Source organism: Seriola dumerili, unplaced genomic scaffold (genome assembly GCF_002260705.1).
Source record: "Seriola dumerili isolate Sdu_G_001 unplaced genomic scaffold, Sdu_1.0 BDQW01000295.1, whole genome shotgun sequence".
Lineage (NCBI taxonomy): Eukaryota > Metazoa > Chordata > Actinopteri > Carangiformes > Carangidae > Seriola > Seriola dumerili.
Window position 1 is genome coordinate 1110672 of NW_019174550.1, and position 26794 is coordinate 1137465.

The 26794-nt window shown below is 41.0% G+C and overlaps 1 protein-coding gene across 1 annotated transcript in view; it reads left to right on the top strand.

Moving 5' to 3' along the window:
* The first annotated feature begins 14263 nt into the window (after positions 1–14263).
* Positions 14264–26794, top strand: part of LOC111231334 (urea transporter 2-like) — a 21144-nt gene continuing 8613 nt past the window's right edge. Inside the window, exons 1-5 of the mRNA XM_022758391.1 lie at positions 14264–14592; positions 15060–15249; positions 15887–16015; positions 16598–16787; positions 22323–22470. Coding sequence (XP_022614112.1) covers positions 14466–14592; positions 15060–15249; positions 15887–16015; positions 16598–16787; positions 22323–22470 — 784 coding nt within the window. The 5' untranslated portion in view covers positions 14264–14465. The remainder of the gene's footprint in view (positions 14593–15059; positions 15250–15886; positions 16016–16597; positions 16788–22322; positions 22471–26794) is intronic.

Consider the following 26794-nt stretch of genomic DNA (forward strand, 5'->3'; position numbering starts at 1 on the left):
CAGGAGGAATGTCAGGCAGGAGGCAGGAGATTGATGGAGCCGAGGCAGCAGGGAGAGGCTGAGGGGGAGGATCACTGGACCAGCTGAGCGCTCTCGCTCTGTCGGCCTGGAGAGGAGGCAGAAGAAACGCAAAGGAAGCCGCATGAGATAATGGGCATGAACAGAAAAGGTTGGGATGACTGCACTGATAAGTTCTTGCTTTCAGTGACAATTCCCAGTGCTGGAGGCCCATTTCTTGCTCTCACAAAAAACACAGTAAATGTGTTGATGTCAAAAATAGATTTAGATATATATATTTACAGTTGAAAAGTGCAAGGGAAAGGTGGGAGGTAAATTTGAGGGAAACATGAATTAAACATCACAACAGTCAGTCATAACAGTGAACAGTCTCTTGGGTTTAATCTATTTCTCTGTTGGTGTCTCTCTGCAGGGACCAGAGCTTGTGAGGCACAGACAAAAAAAGGAAGAGGTGCAAAGTCGCCATCACATCTTAATCTGGTCAAAAAACAAAATAGCCTTTAGAATGTAAACACATTTGATGGATTGACCATTAAAGACAGTAGATGTAGCAGCTGCAACATGACAGTTTAACATATGGGGCTTTATGCAGTTATGCAGCTCTAACTGCTGCGACAGCACACTGAAGATTATTTAGCATGAAAATGACCCAATTTCAAGAACATAAATTATGGTTAATGTGTTGGCATTTGCTCCTGAAAAGCACCTTAGCCAAACCCAAGTTAGAAACCCGACTAACTTCCTGTCTAAGAGTAATTCCCATCAGCTTCAGTCACTGACAGCTTAATCTGAATCATGGTACTCAGATTCAGGTACCATGATTAAAGGGCCAAGATATTTTATCATATGAAGTCATATTGTAATGTTTTTTATTCAATGTTATAGCAGTGATTGATCAAAAATGTTTTTTAAAGAGGTATGAACGTATGAAATCCTTGAGAAAAACTACATCTATCATTGTCCTGGTTGGCCCAGGCCGTCGGTCAGAGTGGATGACTGTAAATCATCCATACCATGGCTGTTGATCTGAATGTATTTTGAACATATTTGGGGAAATACATGAATGTGCTCTGCATTAGCTGTTGAATTATTCAGAATCAGTTGCCTTAGACGAATTGAATCTCCAGTCTGACAGACCTTCATCATCTTTATCGCCCTGTATTTCTCCAGCTGCTTGTCGAGACAGGGGGAAGGTGTGGCTAATGGTCTGAGGAAGAGGAAGATCAAAAGATTAACCAAACCTGAACACATAGGACAAGACTGTGTAAGAGTGTGAGACTGGTGTGAATACCGTGTGTTGTTATTAACAGATGTTTTGCAGCCCAGGGGTGACAGATGAAAGCGGAGAAAAACTTGCTTTTGATCTCTCCCGTGCCACCCACTCTCTCACTTTCTGCTTTTCCTTCATCTTCATCTCTCTCCCTCTCTGACTTTCTTCATTTTTTTTCATCGCTCTCATTCAACCGCTCTCTGTGCAATTCTTAGAACATCTGCTCCTCTTCCTCACAGCATCATCTTTCAGACCCAGCTCTTGTTACCAACCATCCTCCCTGCTCTCCCTGCCCTTCTCACCACTTTCCTCGTGGTCAGTTTCAGCCTGCCCCAGAGAGCTATCAGTCACACACACACACACACACACACACACACACACACACACACACACACACACACACACACACACAGCCTTTATCTCTGACCCCGCCTTCTCTCCACCATCAGTCTCCTGCCATGTTGTAAAACCACTGAACTCGTATCCTCCATCGATTGTCCCACTTCTCTTACATCTTTCCCTTATCGGTCTTTCCATCATGTTTTTCCACATGAATCTCTGCTTCACTTAGATGAGGGAAGTATTCAAGTACTGACAACACATTAAATTCTACAACATGACTCACTTATCAAGGTACCACACCGCATGACGGTCAACAACAGTGACATCCACACCGAATCTGTTCAGAATGACCTTAAGAAGGACACAGAGTACGTAACCAATTATGGCAATCACGCACACACACACACACACACACGCACACACGCACACACGCACACACACACGCACGCGCATGCACATGCACACACACACGCACACACACACACACACACACACACACACACACACACACACACACACACATTGCTCGAGCCAAATTATATTCTGTCCATGTTTAAGGCTAAGCTCGGTGTAATCACCTGCTTAACCTTTTGCTGACTCCCTATCACTCATTGTGAGAGCGTGTATGTGTGTGTGGGTGTGGGTGAAATAGTCTGTGGCTGTGGTTCCATTTGCTACAGATCAAATGGTCATAAAAGTTTACTTAAAATATTCAATAGTTAAGTATTTCATGGGTTCCATCATTCCTTCACTGATTTTGTTCATTGATGTTCTTGATAGACGCTTTTATTTACATTACAAAGAATAAGAACAGGGAAATTATGTTGCTGAAAACAATGACACAAATATAGAATTTAATTTGTTGTTTACTCTGGGTTTACTCTTTGATAAAGTGAACACTGTTATTTTATCAGTCTCAAGTTTTTTATTTCCTATTTTAGTGAATAATTATTTGTATTCATATTTGTTCCTCATTTAAATTAATGTAAATTGGCCTTGAGGGGCAAAACGTACAACTTCTGATCAGAGTCGACCCAATAATGGTAGTTTATTTAAGACAGGAACATATTGGGGTTGAAGTCAAATGTTTAATGTCAAATATGATCTTTTTTGTATAAATGGGAACCGCCTGACTTCACTGACAATTGACCATGGTATCCTGCATCCATATAAAGTCAAAGGCCAAAAAGATAAATGAAATTTGATGAAATGAAGAATCAGTTGAAGTTTGTATCAGTTTATATTGTAGTGTCCCTGGATAAATGTGTGTAGAAGCCTCCCAGCACTCACCTGGGCAGTTGTCCCTCGCATTATTGTGTTCATCAGACTGACTGCATGGAGCTCAGACATTGTGGAGGTCGGAGATGAGAGAACACTTTAGTTGTAGAAGGCTCTTTGGAGTTCACAGGTGCCAGGCTCGGTGGATTACCAGCTGAAGCATGCCACTGCAGTTGGTGTTAAAGAGGCTATTTGTTTGCACAGTGCTGTCTGTGCTGCCGCTTCATTTGCATAAAATTCAAAGTAAACAAGATTGTGCACTTTCAAATTTTCAGCTCAAGCAACGGAGGCACAAAAAGGCACATTTTACCCTCACAACAAATTCTCTGTGAAGGGAGACAACTCGACACATTTATATTTTACAGTTTTCTTCCAAATTCTCAGTCTGTATGTGGAAACTTAGGCTACAAATTGATGCCAATTTACTTCTTTTGAGGTTTCAGTAACTCTTACTCCGACATCACTAATCCATCCTCCTCCACTTCTTGTTCTCCAGATTTAGCAGAGGCAACCTGGATTTGAAGGGGTAAGTCTTGGCCAAAACCCCAGAGACAGGGTTAGTGGAGGGTGAGCGGCCTCTTTTTTTTTTTTTCTTTTTTTTTTTTAAATGGAGCACAAATGACATTGACATTGACACACATGATCCGACTGGCTGGGCAGAGAGAGAGACAGACAGACTGACAGACTGTGCATGTGTGAATGTGCTGATGCCGCATCCCAGAGGTGTTGAAAAGACACAAATCTGCATTTCCCCGCTGTATTAAAATGCTGCGAAACGGGGCCTGAGGATACTAGGCAATATTTCTCAAGCTCACTCTCCCGATGCAGCCATTAAATGATACTCTCTAAATGCGAGACTTAAAATGAATTTCCCACTTGACTGGGATCCAGCATTGCTTCTAATAAGAGCGAGAGGAGGGATGGAGGGTACAAGATCCGAGGAATAGAGTCAGAAAGGCAGAGCCGGGTCTAATGATTTTCTCTGTCGACTGCAGCACAGCCTACACATTTACTGACACAGGAAGTTGTACACAAACACAGACAGCAGACAAACACTCAACACACACACACGCACACACACACTGGCGCGGATCTGATCGTTAGAGCTTAGCCTCTGTAATGATCACTTGTCTTCATCTGCTGCTGCTGGTTAATTGCTCAGCCGCTGGAGGGAGGGAGGAAGGTTATCGACCGGCTCGACACAACAGTGTCACTCATCTCAATCACACGGCTCTCTAAGGAAGCGAAAGGTCAGGTCGCTGCAGGATTAAAACATCTGAACACACTGACATGGTTATCTGCACTGAAGCTATGCCACGACTTGGTCACGCCTTTATAAACCTGTTACAAGAGCAAAGCGTATTTTCAGATCTGCATGAAGAGTAGATGATGAAAACAGATTACAAGACACGCTTTTGAAGAGCACATTGCTTTTGTAATTTGAAATTTGCAGGTGAATAAGGAGATGCGGGAAGATAACAAATTTATCATCTGAGATCAGTAAGAGAGAAAAAAGTTTGACTTCAAGGCAGTTCTATTTTCAAGGGAGTGATAAATATATGTAACATTACTTATGTAACGTGTTGGGAAAAGGTTCTCATTTTATATTGACATTCATTTGAAGGTTTGAGCTTAAAAAAGTGAAAGTTGGTGTAAATAATCCATAACCTAAATTTGATATTTAGAGCCGTCAGAATATTTGCTGTGTTTTTTGTCTAGGAGCTGTGGTTTTAGTGTAATTGTACTGACAGTTAAACAGTTTGATCATTTATCTTGTGTGAGAGCCTACTTTAAATGTAGATCCCTGGTTTGTAACAATAGTGTTGCAGTTGTTTGTCATCCCCATCTTCCTCTGGCAGTAAACATCAGTTATAATGAAAGAAACTGTTTCACCGCTCACTTCGCCTCCTAGGATTTGAATTCCTTGTGATCAAAACAAGTATCAATATCAAGTAAAATCCTAAAAGGAGAGATGTTAAGTTTCCTCTCCAGCCAGGCTTCACGATATTTATTTATTTTCTTTCAGCTTTATATTTCAGCAGCAGCTCAGAGGAAAGAAGATAAAATGCTGATCTAACATCACGGCCTTCTGGGGAAAAGCATCCCAAACTCCCTGTCAAGCTTTCACTGAAAACTGCTGTTTTCACAGCCTAAGATCAAACAGCTGACATAAACTCAATGAAAAAACTATTTTAAGATCAAGGACTTCATATCAAGGCTTTGAGCTTTGATAGGGCATATAAAATGACTGGGTATTTTTAATACAGAATAAACAGTTTAGACTGAGCAAAGTCTAAATACCAAAGAGCTCAGATGTGTAAAACAAGCCCGAAGGTCACAAGTAGCTTATTGCCACCCGTATTTACATTTCATTCTTAGATGACCTCTAGTGGCTGCAGTGGATGGATGGGTCGACAAAATATAGGGGGCCGCCATTTGTTACCCGTCTGAAACTGATAGATGGCGTTGTTTCTTTTATCCATGAGCATTAAACAACCATTCTCAGGCGGCCGCCCACCCTGATTCTGTTGGAGGTTTCTTCCTGTTAAAGGGAGTTTTTCCTCCCCCTCGTCACCCAGTGCTGCTCTTTGTGGGAAGTGTTGGGTTTCTCTCTATAATAAAGTAAGCTCTCAACCTTACCCTGTAAAATGCCGTGAGATAATGTATATTATGATTTGGCGCTAAACAAATAAAATTGAATTGAAATTGAATTGTTTTATTGTTGATTATTGTAACCACGACAACAAATCGTGACTGCTCCACATCCTTAACCGCGTGTTTACCATGACACCAAAGGTCCCGCACACCTGCTGCTGGTACACTCTACTGGTCGTTTTGTTGTCACCATGACAACGAAGGTCTGGTACTTTCACAGCTGGTGTACAGAACACAGGCGGGAGGACCCACATGTACACAAGCAGGCAGCTGCAGTGAAGACACTTTAATAAAGCAATCAACAAGGCTTACAGGCAAACAGACAGGCAGGTAACAGCTGGGGTGGCAAGAGCCGGAGTTCACAGGGGTGGAACAGGCAGTGTGAGGGCATCTGGTGGACGGCCGAGGAACAACAGTTCAGAATCATATCAATCCATAATAAATACAGGGCCTGAGGGAGACAGACTGTGGCTGACAGAGACAGAGGGGGAGACTGGGCAGCATTACAGGACCGGTCCTGGGATGGTGACAGGTAGGGCTGCCACTGGTATACTCCTCATTATTGTTACCATGACGGTGCGCCATATTGACCCAAGTAATCTGTGTGGTTGTTTACATTGGAGGACTGGTTGCAGATTGCATGTTTTGTGACTCTCTCTTTTCTGACTGTCCTGTCTATTTTAATCTAAACTACTACATTACAAGAACTGAAGTGGTAAACTAAATGTTTTGAAGATTATAGAAACTATGGTCAGAGCATCAAACATTAGTGGTTTCACAGGGAAGGTCAGAGCACCTTTGACTATAGAGTCCTGTTCAAGGATGTTAAAAGAGATGGAAACTGAATCCACTCTGGCAGCGAGATCCACCAGGATACCTCAAAGCTCCTCAAAGTAAATCCTCTAATCTGCACCAGGAACAATGTAGTTCATATTCATCTCACTTTCATTCACATTTTAATGAAAGTGAGATGCTTAAACATGCTTAGCTGCCTCAGCACTGAAAGCACAGAGATACAAAGAACACACAGCCCTCCACAGCTGGGGTTAAGTGTCAGCTCAAGGGCACTTGAGTGGAAATTAGTTTGTGAAACTTTTTTGCAAGAGTGAATCTGGTTCAATCTGCCTGCTGTGATTTTAACGGGGGTAGTGAAATGGAGCCTTAAATGAATGTTAACTTTGCAGCAGAAGCTATTTCAGCGCTACATAGAGTCAAACACAGTGGTTGTTTATTTGTCTGAAGGTCAAGTTTGTTTTTGTATATAGGCACAATTCTGATTATTTCCTTTTCTAACTTTTAAAGGCTCCTCCACTACATAAAAAATCTAAAGATGTTCACGTTGATAACAACATGGAATCAATTTTTTTCTTTACTCAGAACTAGAACAAACACAAAAGAAAGAATAATGAAAAATCTTAAGAGTTTTGTTTGGAAACAATAGTTGGTAACTTAAAGAAAAAGTTTTGATACGGCTGTCATGTCCTTAGGCTAAACAACTGTAGCTAGCAGCTGTAAAAAGTAGTGCCAGGATATATTACACATACATTTCAAATGAAACTAATGTAAATGAAATCTATTTCAATAATGACATTAGTAGTAAAGATCCCTATTTTCTTTCATTTTCCTCTCCCTTTCTTCACCTACCTCACTTCCTTTCCTTTCCTTCCTGGCTCTTGTTTGCACCCTCCACCCCTCATTTACCTGAGTGAGTTCACCTGGGCACTAGAAGATTATTTAAGGGCTTCACTCCACTCAGTCACTCTTTTTCACCTTCACACGGAGCGCTAGTTTCTGGTAAGAAAATGTTGTTGCTCTTTATTTCCCATCATTTGTCTGTTAGCCCCCGAGAACTTTCTTCATCCTTATTTCTTTAACAAGTAATAATCTTGACTCTTTATTTGTGTCCTTTCAGGAACCAGCAGACCGTGTGCGTCTTCCATGTTGGAAATAACTATGAGAATAAACCTTTTGTTGGATTGGATTGACGTCTCATGGTCTTCATTGTTTCTTCCTGCATCCTGACCCGATGCCCATGGTGATGGTGAACATTATATAAACATACAAATGACAAACAGAAAAAAGTGTTTTTAAAGTATTCTTACTTCATAAATAGATCTAATTTTCCTCATTATAATCAGCCATGATGTCACCTTGTTCAAACAGGTTCGTGCCTATATAAAACGCACTGCTGATCCATGCAGCTATGTGCACAACACACAGCTGGTGTATCGTGTCCTGAGGAACACAGTCGTCTCAGGTGGTGAGTCACAAACACGCAGCAGTCACTCACCACCTCCATGTTGTCTGTTCTCTTTCCCCTTATGTCGTGTATCAATTTGATTGGATTAGGTTTGGTTGTCCTCGTTTCTGCACAAGCCAAACAAGGAAACACTCATGGATGGAGAGCTGCAGAGCGAGGGAAGGCTATATTTAAAACCCTCATCACAATGTCCAAATCCCATCGTATTCAATGAGGCTGTGGACTCGTCTACCAGCACTGAGTGTCCGGGCTTCTACTACAAGATACAAACACCCTGACTAAAACCACACAGGGATTATACATTAACATCCATCCACGCATGCATACAGTCTACTGAAAATTAGCAACAAAGCAATCTGTTCTAGAGATGAACTTGATATGATTCCTGTGTGTATGTAAGAGGGAGATATGAAAGTAGCTACACAAGAGCAAATAGCTGTTGGTTACAAGGTTTGCGGCTTTCATGTTGTAAATATTTAATGGCTGTAAACCTCCAGTCATTGTGTCTACTGTTTAATAAGACTGGACCTCAAATGAGAGCTCATTTCCTGTCCTGTACATAGTACTGTGCTCTCAAAGAAGTAACACACCAAGTTCACAAACATGGAGACTGATGCAAAGGTTCAACAGTAACCTGTCGGATATAAACCACTGCTACAGAAAACGTTACAGAACTTATATGAATAAACATGAATACTGTAAAATGACATGCCAAGAAAATGGAAAGAAACCGATTTATAAATGGTACTAATACTCATGTTGAGGCAGCAAAATCAATATTTTTACAATGACAGAGGACAATGGGAAATGGGTCACTCAGAGTCATAAACCTGCAGAGAATTATCACCTGAATTTGTGGCTCCCCTCAACGTAATGGAACTTTCTGGGTTTCAGTGCTTTTACTTATCAAGCCCACAGCTTTACTGTTTTCGTCACTCGCACTGCCCATAGAATCCTTTCAGCTGTAATGGGCAGCTGTCTAAAAACCCACCATGCACTACCTGCTCAGCACCAAACAGTGAACAAAGTTAGAGTTGGTAGAGACCAAAAACAGAGCTAGAAGAGAGGAATTATTGAACTTGTTAGCCAGAGGGTCAGAAACATGACTAAATGACTGATAATGGTGCTGGTGACAAAGCAGAATGGAGCGCATCGCTCTGAGGACTCTCCTCTGGAGCAACATGGATGATCCTTCCATCAGTCACTCACCTCATTCCCCCTCTTTTGTCTTTTTACTCTCTAATGCTTTTCCTAATAGACTGTGAAGACAGAGAGCCTATTGTAATGATACTCATGCTTCAGGAGTCCATTTTAATAAAAGTACTGCTGTATGCATGTGTGTGTACTGAGATCTTCTAAAGGCAAAATGTGCTCACTAAAATGATATTTGGACAGGCTGATAAATGAGAGAAACATCTGTACAGTGTCACGTCTCAAAGTGCTAATCTTTGGTGAAGGATTGGCTTTAGATTCAAGAATAAGGGCCCCCCACCCCCCTCCCCCCCCCCCCCCCCCCCCCCCCCCCGCCCCCCCCTCCCCCCCTCCCCCCCCCCCCCCCCCCCCCCCCCCCCCCCCCGCCCCCCCCCCCCCCCCGTAGTATCAGGTAACGTTCACATCCCACGAATGACAAATAAGTGAAAACAAAACCCTGAGCAAGACTCTGGCTCTACTGATCTACATAGTTTTGATCTCTACTGTGTGTAAATTTGCACATTTCAGAGTCAGCATTTCTTACCGGAAGCTGAATAATCAAGTAGAGTACAACTTATCTACAGTGCAGTCAAAGTATTTGCATAATGAGCTGTGATGTTGGCTCTCTGTTGCAGCACATTGGAAATACTTTTAGTACAATGTATGGTGTAATTTTAACCCAGTAACATGTATACAGTATATTCTAGTCATGGTTATCAAATCTGACTTTTTTTTCAGGCAAGGACAAAAACTTACAAAAAAATATGTATGAACTGATGTCATGTAGGTTGGGTTTTAGTCACATGCAAAGCAAGCTCATTTTCACATGCTACCATTTCATTTTGGTTACAGTTCTTCTGTTATAAGCTTTTTCAGTTGCAAGTGCAAGTGCAGGCAAACTAGGTTAAAGAACAGGTAAAATTTAATTTGAGCAGAACAGAAACTTCAGCAGATACATGAAAAGATGTCTTGTGGTGCCAAACTCTGCAGATGCATCATTCTGCACAGTGAAGGTCACTGTAAGCAAATCAATAATGATCATATTTGATAGAGAGCTGCTTCTGGTTAATACATGAGGGTAAAAGTTCTCAGTGAAGTTAGTTCACCTTTTTGAAAACACAAATTTGTACTTGATATAGACTTCCAGTAATACACCGTTTTTCCAGACAGGGAGTGTCTGTTAAAGTCCAAACTTTGATATTTTAGTGGTTGACCATCTAGGCAGGATGTTTTTCAGCCACTGAAGTGCTGTGGGTGTCGTGTTAAAGTAAAGCAGCAAAATGACTGCGCATGTCACACAGTTTTACTACTTTCAGCATGTTTCACAACAGGAGTGGAGAAAACAGACGGAGAGGTAGAAAAAGAACAATGAGAAAAATGCCCATCACCATGGAAACGGGGGAAATTATTGTTCATTTTTCTCTCCTCTGCTCAGTAACCCTATGTTCTGCTTGTTATCAGTGTGTTTCATGTGTGCTCCACTCTCATTCCCCCGACTGGCTTCTGTGGAGTTTTAGTAATTCACTGTTTACAAAGCTCGGAAATGTTAGAATATTATAAAACGATTAGCCCGTTAGTGTTGACTTCTGGGAAAACTCTGAAACTAAGTACCATGATGAACAGTCCAGATGGGCTGTAATTTCAACACCTCATTTGCAACGTTATCAGAGCCTCATGCTTCATTTGCTTTGGAGATTGGATTTTTATTTTTTTTTAGCTAGTTGAGTAATTACATATTCCAGTAGCTTTGGGGGGTTTCTGTGAACTGCTTCAAATGCTCACATTAGTTTTGATTATCTTGATTTTTTTTATTTATTTTTTTTTATCTAAAACCTGCCTGAGGTTAATGGCAAAATAATACTTGCAAATAAAATTGTATCCCTCTGAATTTGGAAGGGAATTGCTGGTACTTGTGTGTTGTGTTTTCATGTAACTAATGCTGTTTTGTAGATTGCTATATTTAAAAACCAGGTAACATGCACTGTATTCATTATACATTCATTAGTCATTCATCATGGCCATTCTGTACAGACAATATTCAAATGTTACTTTAAATTCAGAAATTCAAATGCAATATAAACGATGTAACCTGCATTTACATTTACTGTAAAATTAAAATGGAATTATCTGACAGTTTGAAAAAGAAAATGAAACCCGCACTGCTGTACAGTGGGAAGTATATTCAAATGCAATAAGCTAAACAGCACCGCCAGTCTATTGCATTTACATTTACATGCCACCATGCTCTTGGTGTCAAAGTGAAAAATCCGTCGGTCCTCTAAAGGCGTGTCTTCAGTTAGGACAGTGTAAGGAGTGTCACCACTTTCACTACGATTCCTGATGGTCAACTACTACTAGGCCTTCCAATTACCTCTTGTGCTGCCATGCTGATGACTTTAAAAATTAGATATCAAACATCTTTTCCATTTTCATTTTAATATGTCCATATAGTGCCCATATTAGTATGTGAAAATGATGATGCAAATTGGATTTGCATTTAAATTTTTACTCAAATAACACATAAATGTGTGAAATTATAATGCTATTGTATATATACTCACCTTCAAGTTTACATAATCATTTGAATACAGTCCCTCATAACCTTCCGTAGAAAATCACAGCTTCTCCTAAAATACCAAATATGTTATAAGGAGAAATTTGACGAGAAAATAGTGTAAAGATGTTTTTATGTTTTGTGCTGTTCTGTATTTCCAATCAACGGGGTTGTGCAGCCATAAAAACTTGTTTTGGTCTTGGTTTTTAATGTTTTTCTCATAATAAACATCACTGTATAATTTCAATGGAAGCTGAAACAGAATAAATTGTATAAGACACTGTCAGTTTATGGCAAAAAGTATGTTAGTGGGTTAAACAATGGCTTGTTTTCAGTGCATCTATGTCGTCTCTCTTTCACTTAGCAGTTAGTGGTTTATATGGAGCTGATATTGTATTATTGATGCATGAAGACACTTTGAACAGTCAAAATATCTGTATTTACCCATTGGATAGGAAGGAAATCATGATAAGTACATTTTTCTGTTCCCACAGTTACTGTGTATAATAATAGCCGTTCCTCTTGTGTCCAAAATTTCTCCTTTTCAGATCAGTTCCGCCACTCGATGTGTTGCTGTTACCACGGGCACACCATCAGGAGGGGCAAATGGTTGGGGCCCCCCAAGAGGTAAATGGCCTGTATTGGCACATTTTGGAATGACAACTATAAACTCCCTCAGATCTCCCATAAAGGCATTATAAAGTGCACCACTGCTGCCCTAAAACCTAATGGGGCCCTTGACGATGTGCGCTTTAACTAGAACTGGATTACAATATATATTTACACTATATTTACATGTTGCTTATCCTTTGTTGTTCAGATACTTGTGTGTGTGTGTGTGTGTGTGTGTGTGTGTGTGTGTGTGCGCGCGCACATATGGTGTTACTTATTCATTTCTAATAAATGATTATGATGTTTGATCAAGCACAGTCCTTGGATGGATGCATCTTCACCTTGGGCCCTGCACAGTCTATGATTGACACTGGCAGTTACCTGTTGTTTGTGTGAGGAAACCACTTTGTGTAACGCTTTCTGAAACGCACTCTGCTTGCATGCTCTGTCAGAATACATATTTAAAAGCATGCGTATAGTAAGTTTGCTACTCAGAACACAACTTCATTTATTTTTGATAGTTAGTTTACTGCTTTTTGACAAGCTTCATTACACAGAGGCCAGTGTAAACATGTATCTTATCGCAGGTCTGCGAGTGAAGGTGGATTTCCCCTCAGGACAAAGGTCCTCATGTCAAATCACACCACCTGGGTCAGTATTCAGTTCCACACAGGTAACACATTAGTGCAGACAAGCACATACTGTATACTTCACTGTATGTCTCCACCCTCTAACCGTGTCGCATTTAAATGCATTCAGTGACCTTTGGCCTGTGTTAGAATTATTGGAACATGAATATTGAATATGGATAGTAAAAGTGACTCTGGCTACTGTATGAAGGTTATAGCTTTAATGTTGTGTATATGTGCGACTGCTTGTGTCTTGTGTGTTTTGACCAAACGAGGTTAAAGAGTAATCTTCCAGCATCCACCTGCATCTCCTCCTCTCATTACAGCTCTGTCTGCTGTGTCCATCTGCAGCTTTTCTCCCTGCAGCGCCACAGTCTGTGATTGATGGAATAAGCCAAGTAGCAGAGACGGATAGAAGGAGGCAGATACATTTATTGAAGCAAATAAAAGATGGCTAGAGCGAATAGTCCGGGGGGGGGGGGGGGGCCTGAGCTGTCAGGGATTTCTTGAATGGCAAAGCTATTTCCACCTGCAAAAACAAGGCTTTTGAATCCCCACTGCACCGGCTCGCTCTGTCTGAGCCACTGCAGCAGGGATTCAAAAGCCTTGTTTTCTGATGGTATCCGACATGCTGTTATTGCCTTCAGTTGCTGCACTTGGAGCCCGATAATGGATGTGTACAATTGGCCACACGTGTGCACACACAGACACGCACACAACTTTTTTTTTTCTCCTGCGAAGTGACATTTCTCTGTTACTCTCTCAAGTGGAAGTGAAATCAAAGCATTTTTCTGTTATTCAGGTCACTCAGTGAGTCAGGTGTCACTCCAAAACTGGAAAAAGGTGACTACAAGAGGCAGAGTGTGCAGGTATGCATGCACACAAACACCCACACACACCTTTTCTGAACTCCAAGTGATCTCAGCTGTTCTTAAAGTGGAAACAAAATAGAAGGAAGAAACACTTTAAAGGCAGAAGCCTGGGTGAGGAGCCTACTAAAACTGAAGCCAACAGAAAGTCTAAAGTAAAGTAATTGAGGAATCTGGTGTCAACAGTGTTTCCCTCTCATGCATCTGAAAGAAGGCAGAGCAGCAGAGATAGCTGGATTATATATTACACCTTTTGGAAAAACTTGAGATAACGCACCGCCCACTAATGGCTTTACAAATGAAGGAAAGGCAAACATTTGTGCTCACGCTGCAATAAAAAGTGGATGAATAGCTTAAATGGACAAACAATGGGTGAGGAGGTGTCACAGTGGAGCCGGCAGAGCAGGGGAAAGAGAGGGACAGGGGAGCGAGGTGATTGTGAAATGTAGAAACAGTATGGGAGGGAGGGGTGGACCAGTCTTCCTCTCTCTGACCAGTCCTTATGGGGGTGAACTTTGTTCTTATCTGGCACGGCCGCTCAAAAGCGGAGTGAATACGTTACCCTGTCCACCAGTTTATAAGTCATCCCCTTAAACCTCACCGGAGAAGAAGAGGAGGAGAGGGGGCCAAGAGATGAACGAGGAGGGAAGAGAGAGAGAAGCAACAGGAGAACAAACAGAGGAGTGAAAAGAACAAAAAAAAGTAAAAGAGGGCTTTGGGTTTTTTCTCCAGTGTTACTGCAACATATTTACCACGATTACAGCGGTGTGATCCAGCAGCTGCTGCGATGTGGATGGAAACCAAAACAGAGGTTGGGGAGGCCAGCAGGAGTCGTGCCAGCTTCAGCCGGCGTGCGTTGAATGCTCTGCTGTTGTGCACTGGGGACATGAAGCACTTGGATGAGTACATGCAGGGTAGGAAAACGCCACACTGCTGCATCCTGTCGCTCTTACTCACTTCTACTCTCGAAGTCTAAAATGCTGTGACCTTTTATAAAAATGTGTTTCCGAAATAATGCATAATTCATCAAGTCTCTTCATAATGTGATTAATGGCAGAACATTTTGAAAAGAGGAAACTTTCCCAAACACTTGAAATGTGTTAAACTGCTACAATCATAAACAAAAGGATTTGAAATGCTTACGGTGCCATTAAAATATGCAGATGTAATCATCACACAACTCCCATGAATGCTGTTGCACGTAAAATATAATCATCATTAAACTCTCATCATGATTCGTTTATAAAACCCTGAATTGGCATCATTGAATCCAACGGAGAAACAAGTCTTGTGCCTCTTTAGTTCCACTTTTTCAACATCTGTGAGAAAAAAAATAGTCTCAAAAGGTTTTTCACAGACTGTGTTTTCTTCCTGCCCTCAGATAAGTTATTTGTGCTGCAGCTGGCGGTGTGGGGCCTGAGAGGGGTGGCCAGGGTGATTCTAGCAAACAACCCGCTGAGTGGTGCTCTCATCCTGGCTGCACTGTACTGGGCTTCCCCCTGGCAGGGCCTGCTGGGAACTGTGGGTGTTCTGGTCTCTACGCTAACAGCTATTATCATGGGACAAGACAGGTACAAGGACATGAACGACTACACACAAACAGCTCAAAAATACACACAGTAATATGTTAATATGTATTGACCTGGTATTTTAAGAGCACACAATAGAAAAAAAAAAAAGTCTCTTTCATTTTAAACAGTCGAACCTTCATTAAAAACCTGTCTGCTGCTTGGAAGCCAATAATTTACTGGGCCCATATGACTGAAGTTGATTGAGGCTTCTACTTAAAATTCATGAGAATAACAGCTCCATGACCGATAGCTCTGTGTTCACCCACACCCACCGCCTGGCAACTCTTATTTCAGTTCCTGTCTCAATATTTATGCCGCACCGAGTTTAAAATGCTAATGCGCAACCTTGTTTTAACATTTTAAAAATAATTGCATTTGACCTGGAGCCACTAATGTTTTATGTCTGACATGTAGAATACAATAAGTGTGACCCCGGGGCCTTTTCTCATTAAAACTGAACAGTTGGTTTCACAATGGCCCATAAAAAGCTGTGCTAATGTGCGTTTGGATCATGAAAACAAAAGATCATTACTGTACATTATTGTACAGTAATGTTGTCTTCTTTTGTCTTCTAAACAGACACTAATTGTGATGTGTGTGTGTGTGTGTGTGTGTGTGTGTGTGTGTGTGTGTGTAGTGCTGAGGTGTCAGGGGGTCTCCATGGCTTTAACGGCATGTTGGTGTCTCTGCTGATGGGAGCGTTTAGTTCGGCTGGTGACTGGTACTGGTGGCTGCTGCTGCCTGTCTGCTTTGGGTCAGCTACATGGTGAGACAAGCACACACACACACACACACACACACACACTGTAGCTCAACATTCATTCAAAAGGACGTGACCTGCTCCTTTCAAAACACGTGACAATAAATGATTCATGCAACTGTTTTCTGAATTTCCAGCACTAGTGTTAATGCTTGATTAGATATGAATAGAATGGTTGTAGTCATGATTAAAACACAATAAAATTCAACATAATTAATCTATTATCAGTCTTATTAAATCTATCATTTAAAAATGATTCATCTTACTTTCGTGCCACAGCAGTTATGAGTCACAGTAGGAATCACTCCTGTCTCCAAGAGAACCAAAAGACACTATCGCTAATGTCAATCAGCCTTTTACACACATCTCAAGACTGAAAGTGAAAGAAAACAGATTATTGCTTTGCCTCCAGTTCACGTGTAGAATGGATGCCACGGTGGAACCATTTTGGAAGGGCTCTGCATTCATGTAATTCAACACCAATTGTGTCTGTACAAATTAAGTGCCAATATTTCAATGTAACATGTATTAACACGTGTTAGAAATAATCAGTCCATCCGCTCTTTTGTCCTCCTTCCCTTTCTCCAGTGTCTTTCTGTTCAGTGGTCTCTCCTCAGTGATGGACCGCTGGGACTTGCCCGTCGCCGTGTTTCCCTTCAACATCATCATCTTCCTCTACCTCCTCTGTACCGGCCAAGACAATCCCTATTTTCCGCACCGACAAGCTCTGCCACCAGGGGCACTGGAGCCTAATGGCACCACGCTCATTGCAGTAGAGGTAAGGAAGCAATCTTATGTTTCATTAAATGTTTGTGCATAGGCTGAGTTATACATTATGAGATAACTGTACTGAAATACTAAAGGAGGAAGACAGTTTTTGTAAACTAACTTTAAAAGGTCTATAGAATGTTATATTCTATATATTAAATATGTAGATATACAGTTATATATGTAATACACAAAAACTGTCTTTCTCCGATGAAAAAAAAGCAGCTGCAACTTGTTTTTCTTGTGGCAAACATAAGTGTCAGATTAACTCTGATGGGTGAGTCCCTGCCTCACAGCGCAGGTGCACCTTGCCCTGTGCACAGAGGATGTGTTATCATATGGAAACAGAGCAGTGGGAGAATTTCATTATAATACTTCCTGAGGTCATTGGGGGGGTTGTTAGAGGCTGGTACAGATCAAGGCCAACCAGATCGTCACCTTCTTAACATGAAATATACTTTCCACACATACTGACAGTTTAATGGTGCCATGAGTCTGGGCCGTCTTCTGAGAGGAAACTAATATTCTTTTCCAGGATCTGCTGCAAGTGGAAATATCAAGCAGCTGAAATATGCTGCCAAGGGCAGATAATGTCTATTTGTATGAATTTATGATTTGCAAGTCCAGCAGTCACTATATTTTCAGTGTGCAATGGTGCAAAACTTTCAAAAAAAACTCATACAGTATGACCCCATTTGCACCTACAGATAACAAATGATTACATAAAGTTATTGTTTTGCAGATTGCCTACATTTTAAAGTCACTGCACCAACAGTTTAAGCTGAAGAGAGGAGAGAGAGAGAAGGGGAAGTCATTTTAACCAAATCCAGGTTCTTCTGTGAGTTAGTTTAACAGTGAATGAGCATTGATTTTATTCTACACAAGATATTGTTTGGATTAAGCTATCTATAAAAGCTGCTTATGTAACTACTGCATCCATGCTAACATTTGTGTACTGTGAAGCCACACTCAAATCTCACCAGCAGCATCAGCCCATGGCTTCCACGGCTTCAACAGCTTAAAAGCTGTTTTTAAAATCATGTCTGAACAGTAGTAAATAATTTCATGGTGATTTGCAATAAGTGTTTGCATTGGTGCTTTTTTTTTATCATTGGTACTTTTCCTAGTATCTGCTCAGATGGGAGGGAAAGCACACTGCAAGGCTCAAATTGCATTTTTGTTCATCGGCATTTCAACAGGCCGAGCAGCCATCATGAGGTCTGTCAGGGTAACATTGCAGTGAGGCAGCCCATCGAGTCACATGAGGCGAACAAGAGGCGCAGTGCATTAGTAGTGTTAAAGGGATATATTAGACGTGACAGAATATATAATGAAGCAAGAACCCAAAAAGACAAAAACCAAGCTGCACTGAGGCCTGAGTTATCCTCGGTGCAGCTGCCATGTTGCAGCTTGGTCTCCAGAGTGAGCAAGAAACTGATGGGAGCACAGTATGCAAGATCAGCCAGCTATGACTCACCGGTTACTTAGCAACAGTCACTGATGGAGCTCCTGTTAGGAAATTATAATAAGCCCAAACAGTTTTAATTAAAGATTCTGGTGATTGAAACTCATAGGGGAGGTGAAGCTATCGTATTCAAGATGCTGTGTTTTATTGTGTGTTGTTCACTTTCTGAGGCCTGAGCCTGTAGAATATCTAGAAGTGTGATGGACAAGCTCAGGCTTAAATATCATGTCACTCAGATTTCCAGGAAGTTGAAGGGCATTTAATAAGCAGCTGTTGCCATGGTAAAACCAAAGTGGAAAAAAACAACAAACCATAACAATAAGGCCTAAATTCCTCTGCTACTGTAAGTCCAGATGATTAAAGTAAAAGCTGTTGCACAGATCACCTTGTAAAAAAAAAAAAAAAAAAACGTGTGAATTCAGATGAAATGCATTTGCCTTTTCCTGCCTCTCACGAGACTTTGACAAAAGAATCCAGAGTCCCACGACCTGCTGCAGTCGGCTTTTGATCACTGCGAGCCAGCTGCCTAAAGAGCAACTGACTTCTAATCTCTTTTCTGCTTTTCTGTTGGAAACAGGGAGGACACACATCATGTGATCCGAATCTGTCTCCTTGAAATGTAATGAGTGTACAGGAGGATTTATATATTGACATTACAGTTTGATAGTATGTGCTTATTGTATAGAACGTCATTCACAGATACAACAAACTATAGAAAGTCCTACGAACATGTATAAAAAAACACTATGCAATGTCCTCACTCTACAAATTTTTATTTTAGCAGCATAACACATATTGTTTCAACAATATTGTATTATAATTTAAAGCTGCACCAATCAGTATTTTCATATTAACGGTGTCCCAGATAAGCATGTGTAATATAGAGGAAATCACTTCACTCAGTCCCCCAGAGTTGTAAGGCAAGTGAATATTTGACTTGTGTTTGTCGGGTCACCAGAAACACGACTCCCATTGAAAGCTGATGTTGCTCTGTATCTGCTTGATGTGTAAATGGAAATCATTTTGCTAACACATTCACCACATTAACCTTAGAGGTGTTCTGAAGCTCACACGGGGCCAAAAAAATCCCACCCTTTATGTCTTTTATGAAAATAAAGTGGCTCATTATACTGTACAGTACACAACCAAAATGACCCTTTCCACAGAAGGGTGATGGCCCTTAAAAGGACATCTACTTCCTTTCATTTTCCTACTACTGTTAAAAAGATTAAGCTTAGGCTCAACAAGGACAGGAGGTGTAATTACATTTTCCCCAGAGCTTTTCCATGACTTTAACCTCCTCGGAAATAGTCAGTACATTTTGCAGAGGTGACACAGAAACTTTAAGCAGCAAGGTACAAATGTAGTGCATGAGAGATGCACAAATAACAACAAACAGCATTTTAGAAGATCATCTGAGATGACCTAACCGGCTTATCCCAAGCTGGGTTCCACCTTCAGACCTGTAAAATTCAGTATATTCATCTGCTACATTAACCCAACACTGTGGATGTAACTTCCACTTAAGCTACTCTTTATATGGAGAAAAACACACTTTCTGTCTCCAGTATGACCTTGCTTCATTATGTTTTCCTGAGAAAAAAAAAAAAAAAAAAAACCCCTCTTGAAACATAATACCGAGGACACATCATTAGAGCTATAAGAGGGCGTCTTGGTATGGAAGTATCTGACAAAGAAAACACTGACTGAAGTGGAGTGGTAAGTGGAGTGGTTGGAGTCATTTAGAGTGTGGCGTTAGGAGCGCAGTGAGATCTTGGAGTGGAGAGGGATGCTGCGTCTCTGCACACGAGGATCTGCCAACTGACTGTGAAGTTGTCTAAACTAGATTATCTACGCTGACTAAAGCCTCTCAGCGCTGCTAGGTGACCTGAATATAGAGCCAAGATTTACACACGATTCTATTAACAAGCATCACACCCCATGGCACAGTATGTCCCGCACACTATATAATTACTTTCCACAAGTTTCAGCTCCTCCATCTCTCTTCATATTTCTTACTCTATTTCAGAGTCCCTCCCTCATTTTCTATCCCCTTCTTCAATCTCTTTTTTTTTTTAATAATCCACATATTTTCCTTCCTGTTTCCCTCCAACTGTCTGTCTCTCACCTTGTAAATGATGTTTTCATATTATAAATTCCCTTTCTTTTGTTACTTGGGAGATTTAAAACCTCTAAATCTTTCTTTTTATCTCTCTGCTTCTCCTCTCCCCAGACGTTATCCTTTTCTCTGCTCTGCTATGCAAATGTCCTTCCTCTTTCTCCCACTTCCTCCATTACTTTTTCAATTATCCGTCTCTTTTGTCCCTCTTTCCTCTCCTTCCTCATATTTCAGCTTACAATAAACAATATAACCACATATTCAAGGCCAGCATAATTAAGTCATAGATTTTTTTTCTGTCATAGTCCTTGAAACAATCTCATCCTCATTCATTTCTCTCTCTTTCCTCCTCCTCTTCTCTCTCCATTTCCCTCTTTTTCATCACATTTTTCTCTCCTCCTTCCTTTTCATCCACAATTCTTCATTTCCTCCTTTCTTTTCTCCTCCTCCTCTAGTCTTTCCTATGACTCTCTCTGGAGATGGCGATGACGTCGGTCCTATTTATATTTAATGTCTTCAGCTTTCACTCTGCTGAGGATGGTGCTCCGGCTGCACTACCACGGCAGTGTGTTCAATCTCACTGGACACAGACACACACACACGTGCACACGTACACTGTAAGTGCAGCAGCGATAGGCTAATTGAAGCCCATTTATGACTTGTCAATATAGGCAGGTGCACCCATCGCGTCGCCATGGAAACGCTTCCCTTCTCACTGTCAGTTGGGAATACAGCGTGTGCGTGTGTAAGAGTGTGTGTATGTACGTGTTTGACTGGGTGATTTCACATATTTTTATCGTTTATTTATTTTATCCTATGGGATTTTTTTTTTTACTTGCATATAAAATTGTATATTCATGATGATTGTCAGCCACATTATCGTTAAATGTTACCTCTCTTTTCTGACAGATCATATCCAGCATGTAAAAGTCAATAAGAGCCTCTCTGACCCCGAATCAATCAGCATGGGTGCCTTGAGCTCTCCAGTGCTTTCCATATTGTGGACACCAGGATAAATACATAGCATTATTCAAACTCCCTGATGGTGCTGCTATCCTTCATTTACTGTAGAGAGACAATGATGCATCACCCACTCGTCTGAGAGAATTTTGTACATCGGTGTGATGATAACCACCTAATTCTGAATGTGAAGGAAACTGAGCTGGTGTTTGACCGCAGGGCAGTAGGTGACCGTAGCCAGGTGATTATCCACAACACTGCCCATTAATCACATACGCTCCTATAATTATCTTGGTGTCTATATTGATAACATGTTTGCCTGGCAAGCCCATGTTGACAGCCTATGCTCCAGGCTACTGCAGAGGTTGCACTTTTTGAGAAGGCTGTTCTGTTCTGTTTCTGTTCTACCAGGCAGCCTTAGAGAACCTGATCAGGTTACAGGTTTGTTATTATATCCTCTCGGTACAGGTAAAATCTAGGCTTGCCCATCTTGTTCAGACCACAGGGAAGAAAGAATACCAGTCACTCTATATCTATTTACAAGCAGTCTGTTCTCAGAGGAGGACAGAGAATACTGGATGGTCCATCCCATGGTACAAGCTTTTACCCTCTGGCAGACGATATAGAGTACCTCGTTTGTTCCAATATGTCAAACTGTAAGGACATAGTATGAGCTACAGAGGCAATAGTCCCAAAAAGGGATATTGTTAGGATGGACGTGTCGTGCAATACATTGCATCTTAATGTTGTGCCGTGTTGTTTTAACAGTGTTGTTTGTATGTCAGGATGTTGTTGACTTGTCACATGTCTATGTACTCTGTAAAATATAGAATGACATTTGCTCAATTCAGCAGCACTAGCCAAAGACAAATTTCCCTAAATGGACAATAAAGTATATTGTAACGTAATGTCGTATCATATCGTATTGTATGTGCAATATGTTTGTATAAACGCTTCTCCTCTCCTCCTCCATCGTCTCGTCCTCTCTCCTGACCATGCAGGTGATACGTGGTATCCCTCTGGGTGTGGGTCAGATCTTCGCCTGTGGAGCCCTGGGGCCCTCCCTACTTATCCTGGGAGCCGTTCTGCTCTACTCCCCCCTGCTGGCCGTCCATGCTCTGCTTGGATCAGCAGTTGGCACATTGGCTGGTGAGTCTCAATCTGTATGTTCATAGGTCTGTATGGTGAATATTATTGGATTCGTTTGCAAACTATTATTAACTTTCTGAGATAAAAAGCTTTTATAGAAGAGTTAAAATGTTAAATCAAATTACAAGTTGGAAGTTTAGTGGTGGGGATGTTAAAGTCATGTGTCTGTGCTGTGGTTTATAGCCAAACATTAGCGTTTTACTGAGGCTATTGTATTTAGACTTCAAAGTCATGAAAGTGGTGTTCATTTGTGAATATTATCTTGCTCAACAAAACATGTAAGTATTGTAAACTTTAGTTTATCACAGAGTTTATTTTCTGCAATAATCCAAAAGCCAATGTAAAAATCCCATTGTTTTTTTGTCGAGAGAATGTCGAGGGAACCGGGGTGACACTAACTTCTGGGTTTGCCTACAAAAATACGTCATCCCTGCAGCACTCTATGTACTGCAGCCATAGCTGCACAAGTCATCGTACCTGTGCCAGTAGCATAATGCAGTATCGTAAACTTTTGTCTTAGGGGACCTTTATTAAACCATCAGTCAGGACCTCAAATAAACTGCAGGTTGAGCCGCCTGTATGGCAGCCATTGAATTACAGTAGCCTGTGTATCACTGAGGTTAAAGTCAGACAATGCGTATGAATCCATCTGGCAATAACACAAAATGTCAGCAGCACATACAAATATGAAACTGTAAGACAGGCAGCAGCAGCCTGTGGGCAGCCACACAGCTCCAAAATACACACAGCAATTAGTCAGGGTGCTGATAACCACTGGCTTATATTGAAATACACAGGCCTGTGGCTACGTATGCCTTTTACATCTGCCTCACTGTGACTAGTCAGAGAGAGAGAGAGAGAGAAATGCTGGGAGTTTAAAAAGACTTCAGCCCCCTGGTTCCGTCTGCTGCTACAAGTACAATACAGTGTACTAAAATACTTCAGTGCGTGTGTGTGTGTGTGTGTGTGTGTGTGTGTGTGTGTGTGTGTGTGTGTGTGTGTGTGTGTGTGTGTGTGTGTGTGTGTGTGTGTGTGTGTGTGTGTTTGTGTGTGAGTGTGTGTGTGTTTGTAGCTATGAGTCATACTGTAACAGAGGAGTTTGCTCATACACACACTTGCACAAACCATAGACCAATGCTAACAATGGCAGAAACACACACACACATAAACACACACACACACACATACACACACACTGCTGCAATAAAAAAAAAGTGTGACAAGAAAGTGATCAAAGAGATGTGTCTCTAATGAGATTGTGTAGGCAACAAAGCTGGAAGGGAGCAGCCTGCTGGAGCATGGCGACTGAACGCATAAGAGCAAATCACCAAATATGGTCTCTATCGCTGCCATTTGTGTCTTCTCTTGTTTACTTCACCCTTTCTTCCTTCCGCCCACCAACATTGTACAATCCTGTCTTTCCATGTGTTCTCCAGTGACTTCTCCTTTCTCCAACTCAGGATTTTAGCATGAATTAAGTGATTTGTAGCCCTCGTTGACTCTGGAAAAGTCACCCATTCTTTTATTTCTTTCATTCGAAGCTTCACTGTTCAGGGTTCCACCAGAGGCAATTTTCTATTCAAAATGCAGCTGTTATTGTATTAACAATTTCCAAGGGACAAGAGCACATTACACTAAGTCTACTCCACTTTTCTAGTTGCACGGGAGTGTAAGAATTGACTTAAAGTTGTGACTGTTATCTAAATGTCACAAGAATAAGGCTAATATTCTCTAATATTTTTCTTACAGTCAACAAATCCAATAAAAACAGACTTCCATCATTGTCCAAAACCTATTAAAAACCCATCCATAAGCCCCACTGTGGGTGACAAGAACATGTACACTGTTCACTCTATCACACACACAGCATTACTGTATATACTCAGTAGAGCACTGAATGTGTATTAAATTGTCCCCAACAAATGGACCATGTACTCCTTTGCTAAAAATTCCAGTGCCTGTTGTTTTGCATATAAGATAACTACATTGGTCTTATGTCTAGAGGACTAACTGGATATAGTTAGTGTAGTTAGTTTAATTAGATATAGTTAGTTCTCTAGATATAAGCAGGTGTCCTCAGGCTGGAGTCATTCTTACAAGGCTGTCTCCACCTGGGCCATTCAGCTGTCAGGCTCCTTGCCTATCTCATGTTAATTAAGTTAAGTCCATTTCAGCTTTTAAATCTCCTCTTAAACATATAAATGGTATTTCATGTTTTTATTCTCCTCTTTTATCTCTATTTCTTCTCATTTTAATAATAGCTACTTTTTATTCTTTATTTTTATCTTGCAGTTGTTTCTTACATTACTATATCACTTTTTTTTGTGAGACACTTTGAAACTTTGTGGAAGAATGTGATGAAGAAGTTCATTATCACTTTTCTTTCGTGGACATTTGGTGTATGATGCATCTTTCATGAAGCAGTTTGGTGAACTGGCTGCCCTGAATAAATGTAAATGTACTAACACACACCCACGCGCAGAAACAAATGAAGCCGCGGAGCACAGTGAGAAAGTTAAGTGTGTGAATAAGTGCTACAAGGTTAGATTCAAAACTTAATCCTATCTGACAGAGAACTAGAGGGGAAAAGATGGATCAGTATCAGGAGACAAAGAAAAAAGTGTCAGATGGAGATGGAGGGGGGAGAAGGGGTAAGGAGCTGAGGAGGGGGAAAAAAAGGGGTGCAAATTGAGTGATGGAGAAAAAGGAGCACCCGAGAGAAAAGTAACAAAGACAGATGATAATAAATGCAACACCGAAGAAAAGAGGACTCCCTCAATGATCAAGAGATCTGAACATGTGTGTGTGACACCATCTTCTTCAACACTATAGACAACAGCCCAGCCCCCTGGCTCTGTCTTTTGTCCCCTGATGAACAACCCTTTGCTTCTTTCTTGTTCCCTCTCTGACTCTTTTAATCCTTTCATCTTATCATTCTCCAAAACTCCTCCTCATCTTTCTTTTCACTTGCATCACTCTCTACACTGCCTCTAAAATGCACAGTATAAAGCCCGTTTGTTTTCAGGAAAGAAGTGTGTGTGTGTGTGTGTGTGTGTGTGTGTGTGTGTGTGTGTGTGTGTGTGTGTGTGTGTGTGTGTGTGTGTGTGTGTGTGTGTGTGTGTGTGTGTGTGTGTGTGCTCTCGATTCATTGTCCAAAACCTATTAAAAACCCATCCATAAGCCCCACTGGGGGTGACAAGAACATGTACACTGTTCACTCTATCACACACACAACATTACTGTATATACTCAGTAGAGCACTGAATGTGTATTAAATGTCCCCAACAAATGGACCATGTACTCCTTTGCTAAAAATTCCAGTGCCTGTTGTTTTGCATATAAGATAACTACATTGGTTCTTATGTCTAGAGGACTAACTGGATATAGTTAGTGTAGATTAGTTTTATTAGATAATAGTTAGTTCTCTAGATATAAGCAGGTGTCCTCAGGCTGGAGTCATTCTTACAAGGCTGTCTCCACCTGGGCCATTCAGCTGTCAGGCTCCTTGCCTATCTCATGTTAATTAAGTTAAGTCCATTTCAGCTTTTAAATTCTCCTCTTAAACATATAAATGGTATTTCATGTTTTTATTCTCCTCTTTTAATCTCTATTTTCTTCTCATTTTAATAATAGCTACTTTTTATTCTTTATTTTTATCTTGCAGTGTGTTTCTTACATTACTATATCACTTTTTTTTGTGAGGACACTTTGAAACTTTGTGAAGGAATGTGATGAAGAAGTTCATTATCACTTTTCTTTCGTGGACATTTGGTGTATGATGCATCTTTCATGAAGCAGTTTGGTGAACTGGCTGCCCTGATAAAATGTAAAAGTACTAACCACACCCACGCGCAAAACAAATGAAGCCGCGGAAGCACAGTGAGAAAGTTAAGTGTGTGAATAAGTGCTACAAGGTTAGATTCAAAACTTAATCCTATCTGACAGAGAACTAGAGGGAAAAGATGGATCAGTATCAGGAGACAAAGAAAAAAGTGTCAGATGGAGATGGAGGGGGGAGAAGGGGTAAGGAGCTGAGGAGGGGGAAAAAAAGATGTGCAAATTGAGTGATGGAGAAAAAGGAGACCCGAGAGAAAAGTAACAAAGACAGATGAATAATAAATGCAACACCGAAGAAAAGAGGACTCCCTCAATGATCAAGAGATCTGAACATGTGTGTGTGACACCATCTTCTTCAACACTATAGACAACAGCCCAGCCCCTGGCTCTGTCTTTGTGTCCCTGATGAACAAACCCTTTGGCTTCTTTCTTGTTCCCTCTCTGACTCTTTTAATCCTTTCATCTTATCATTCTCCAAAAACTCCTC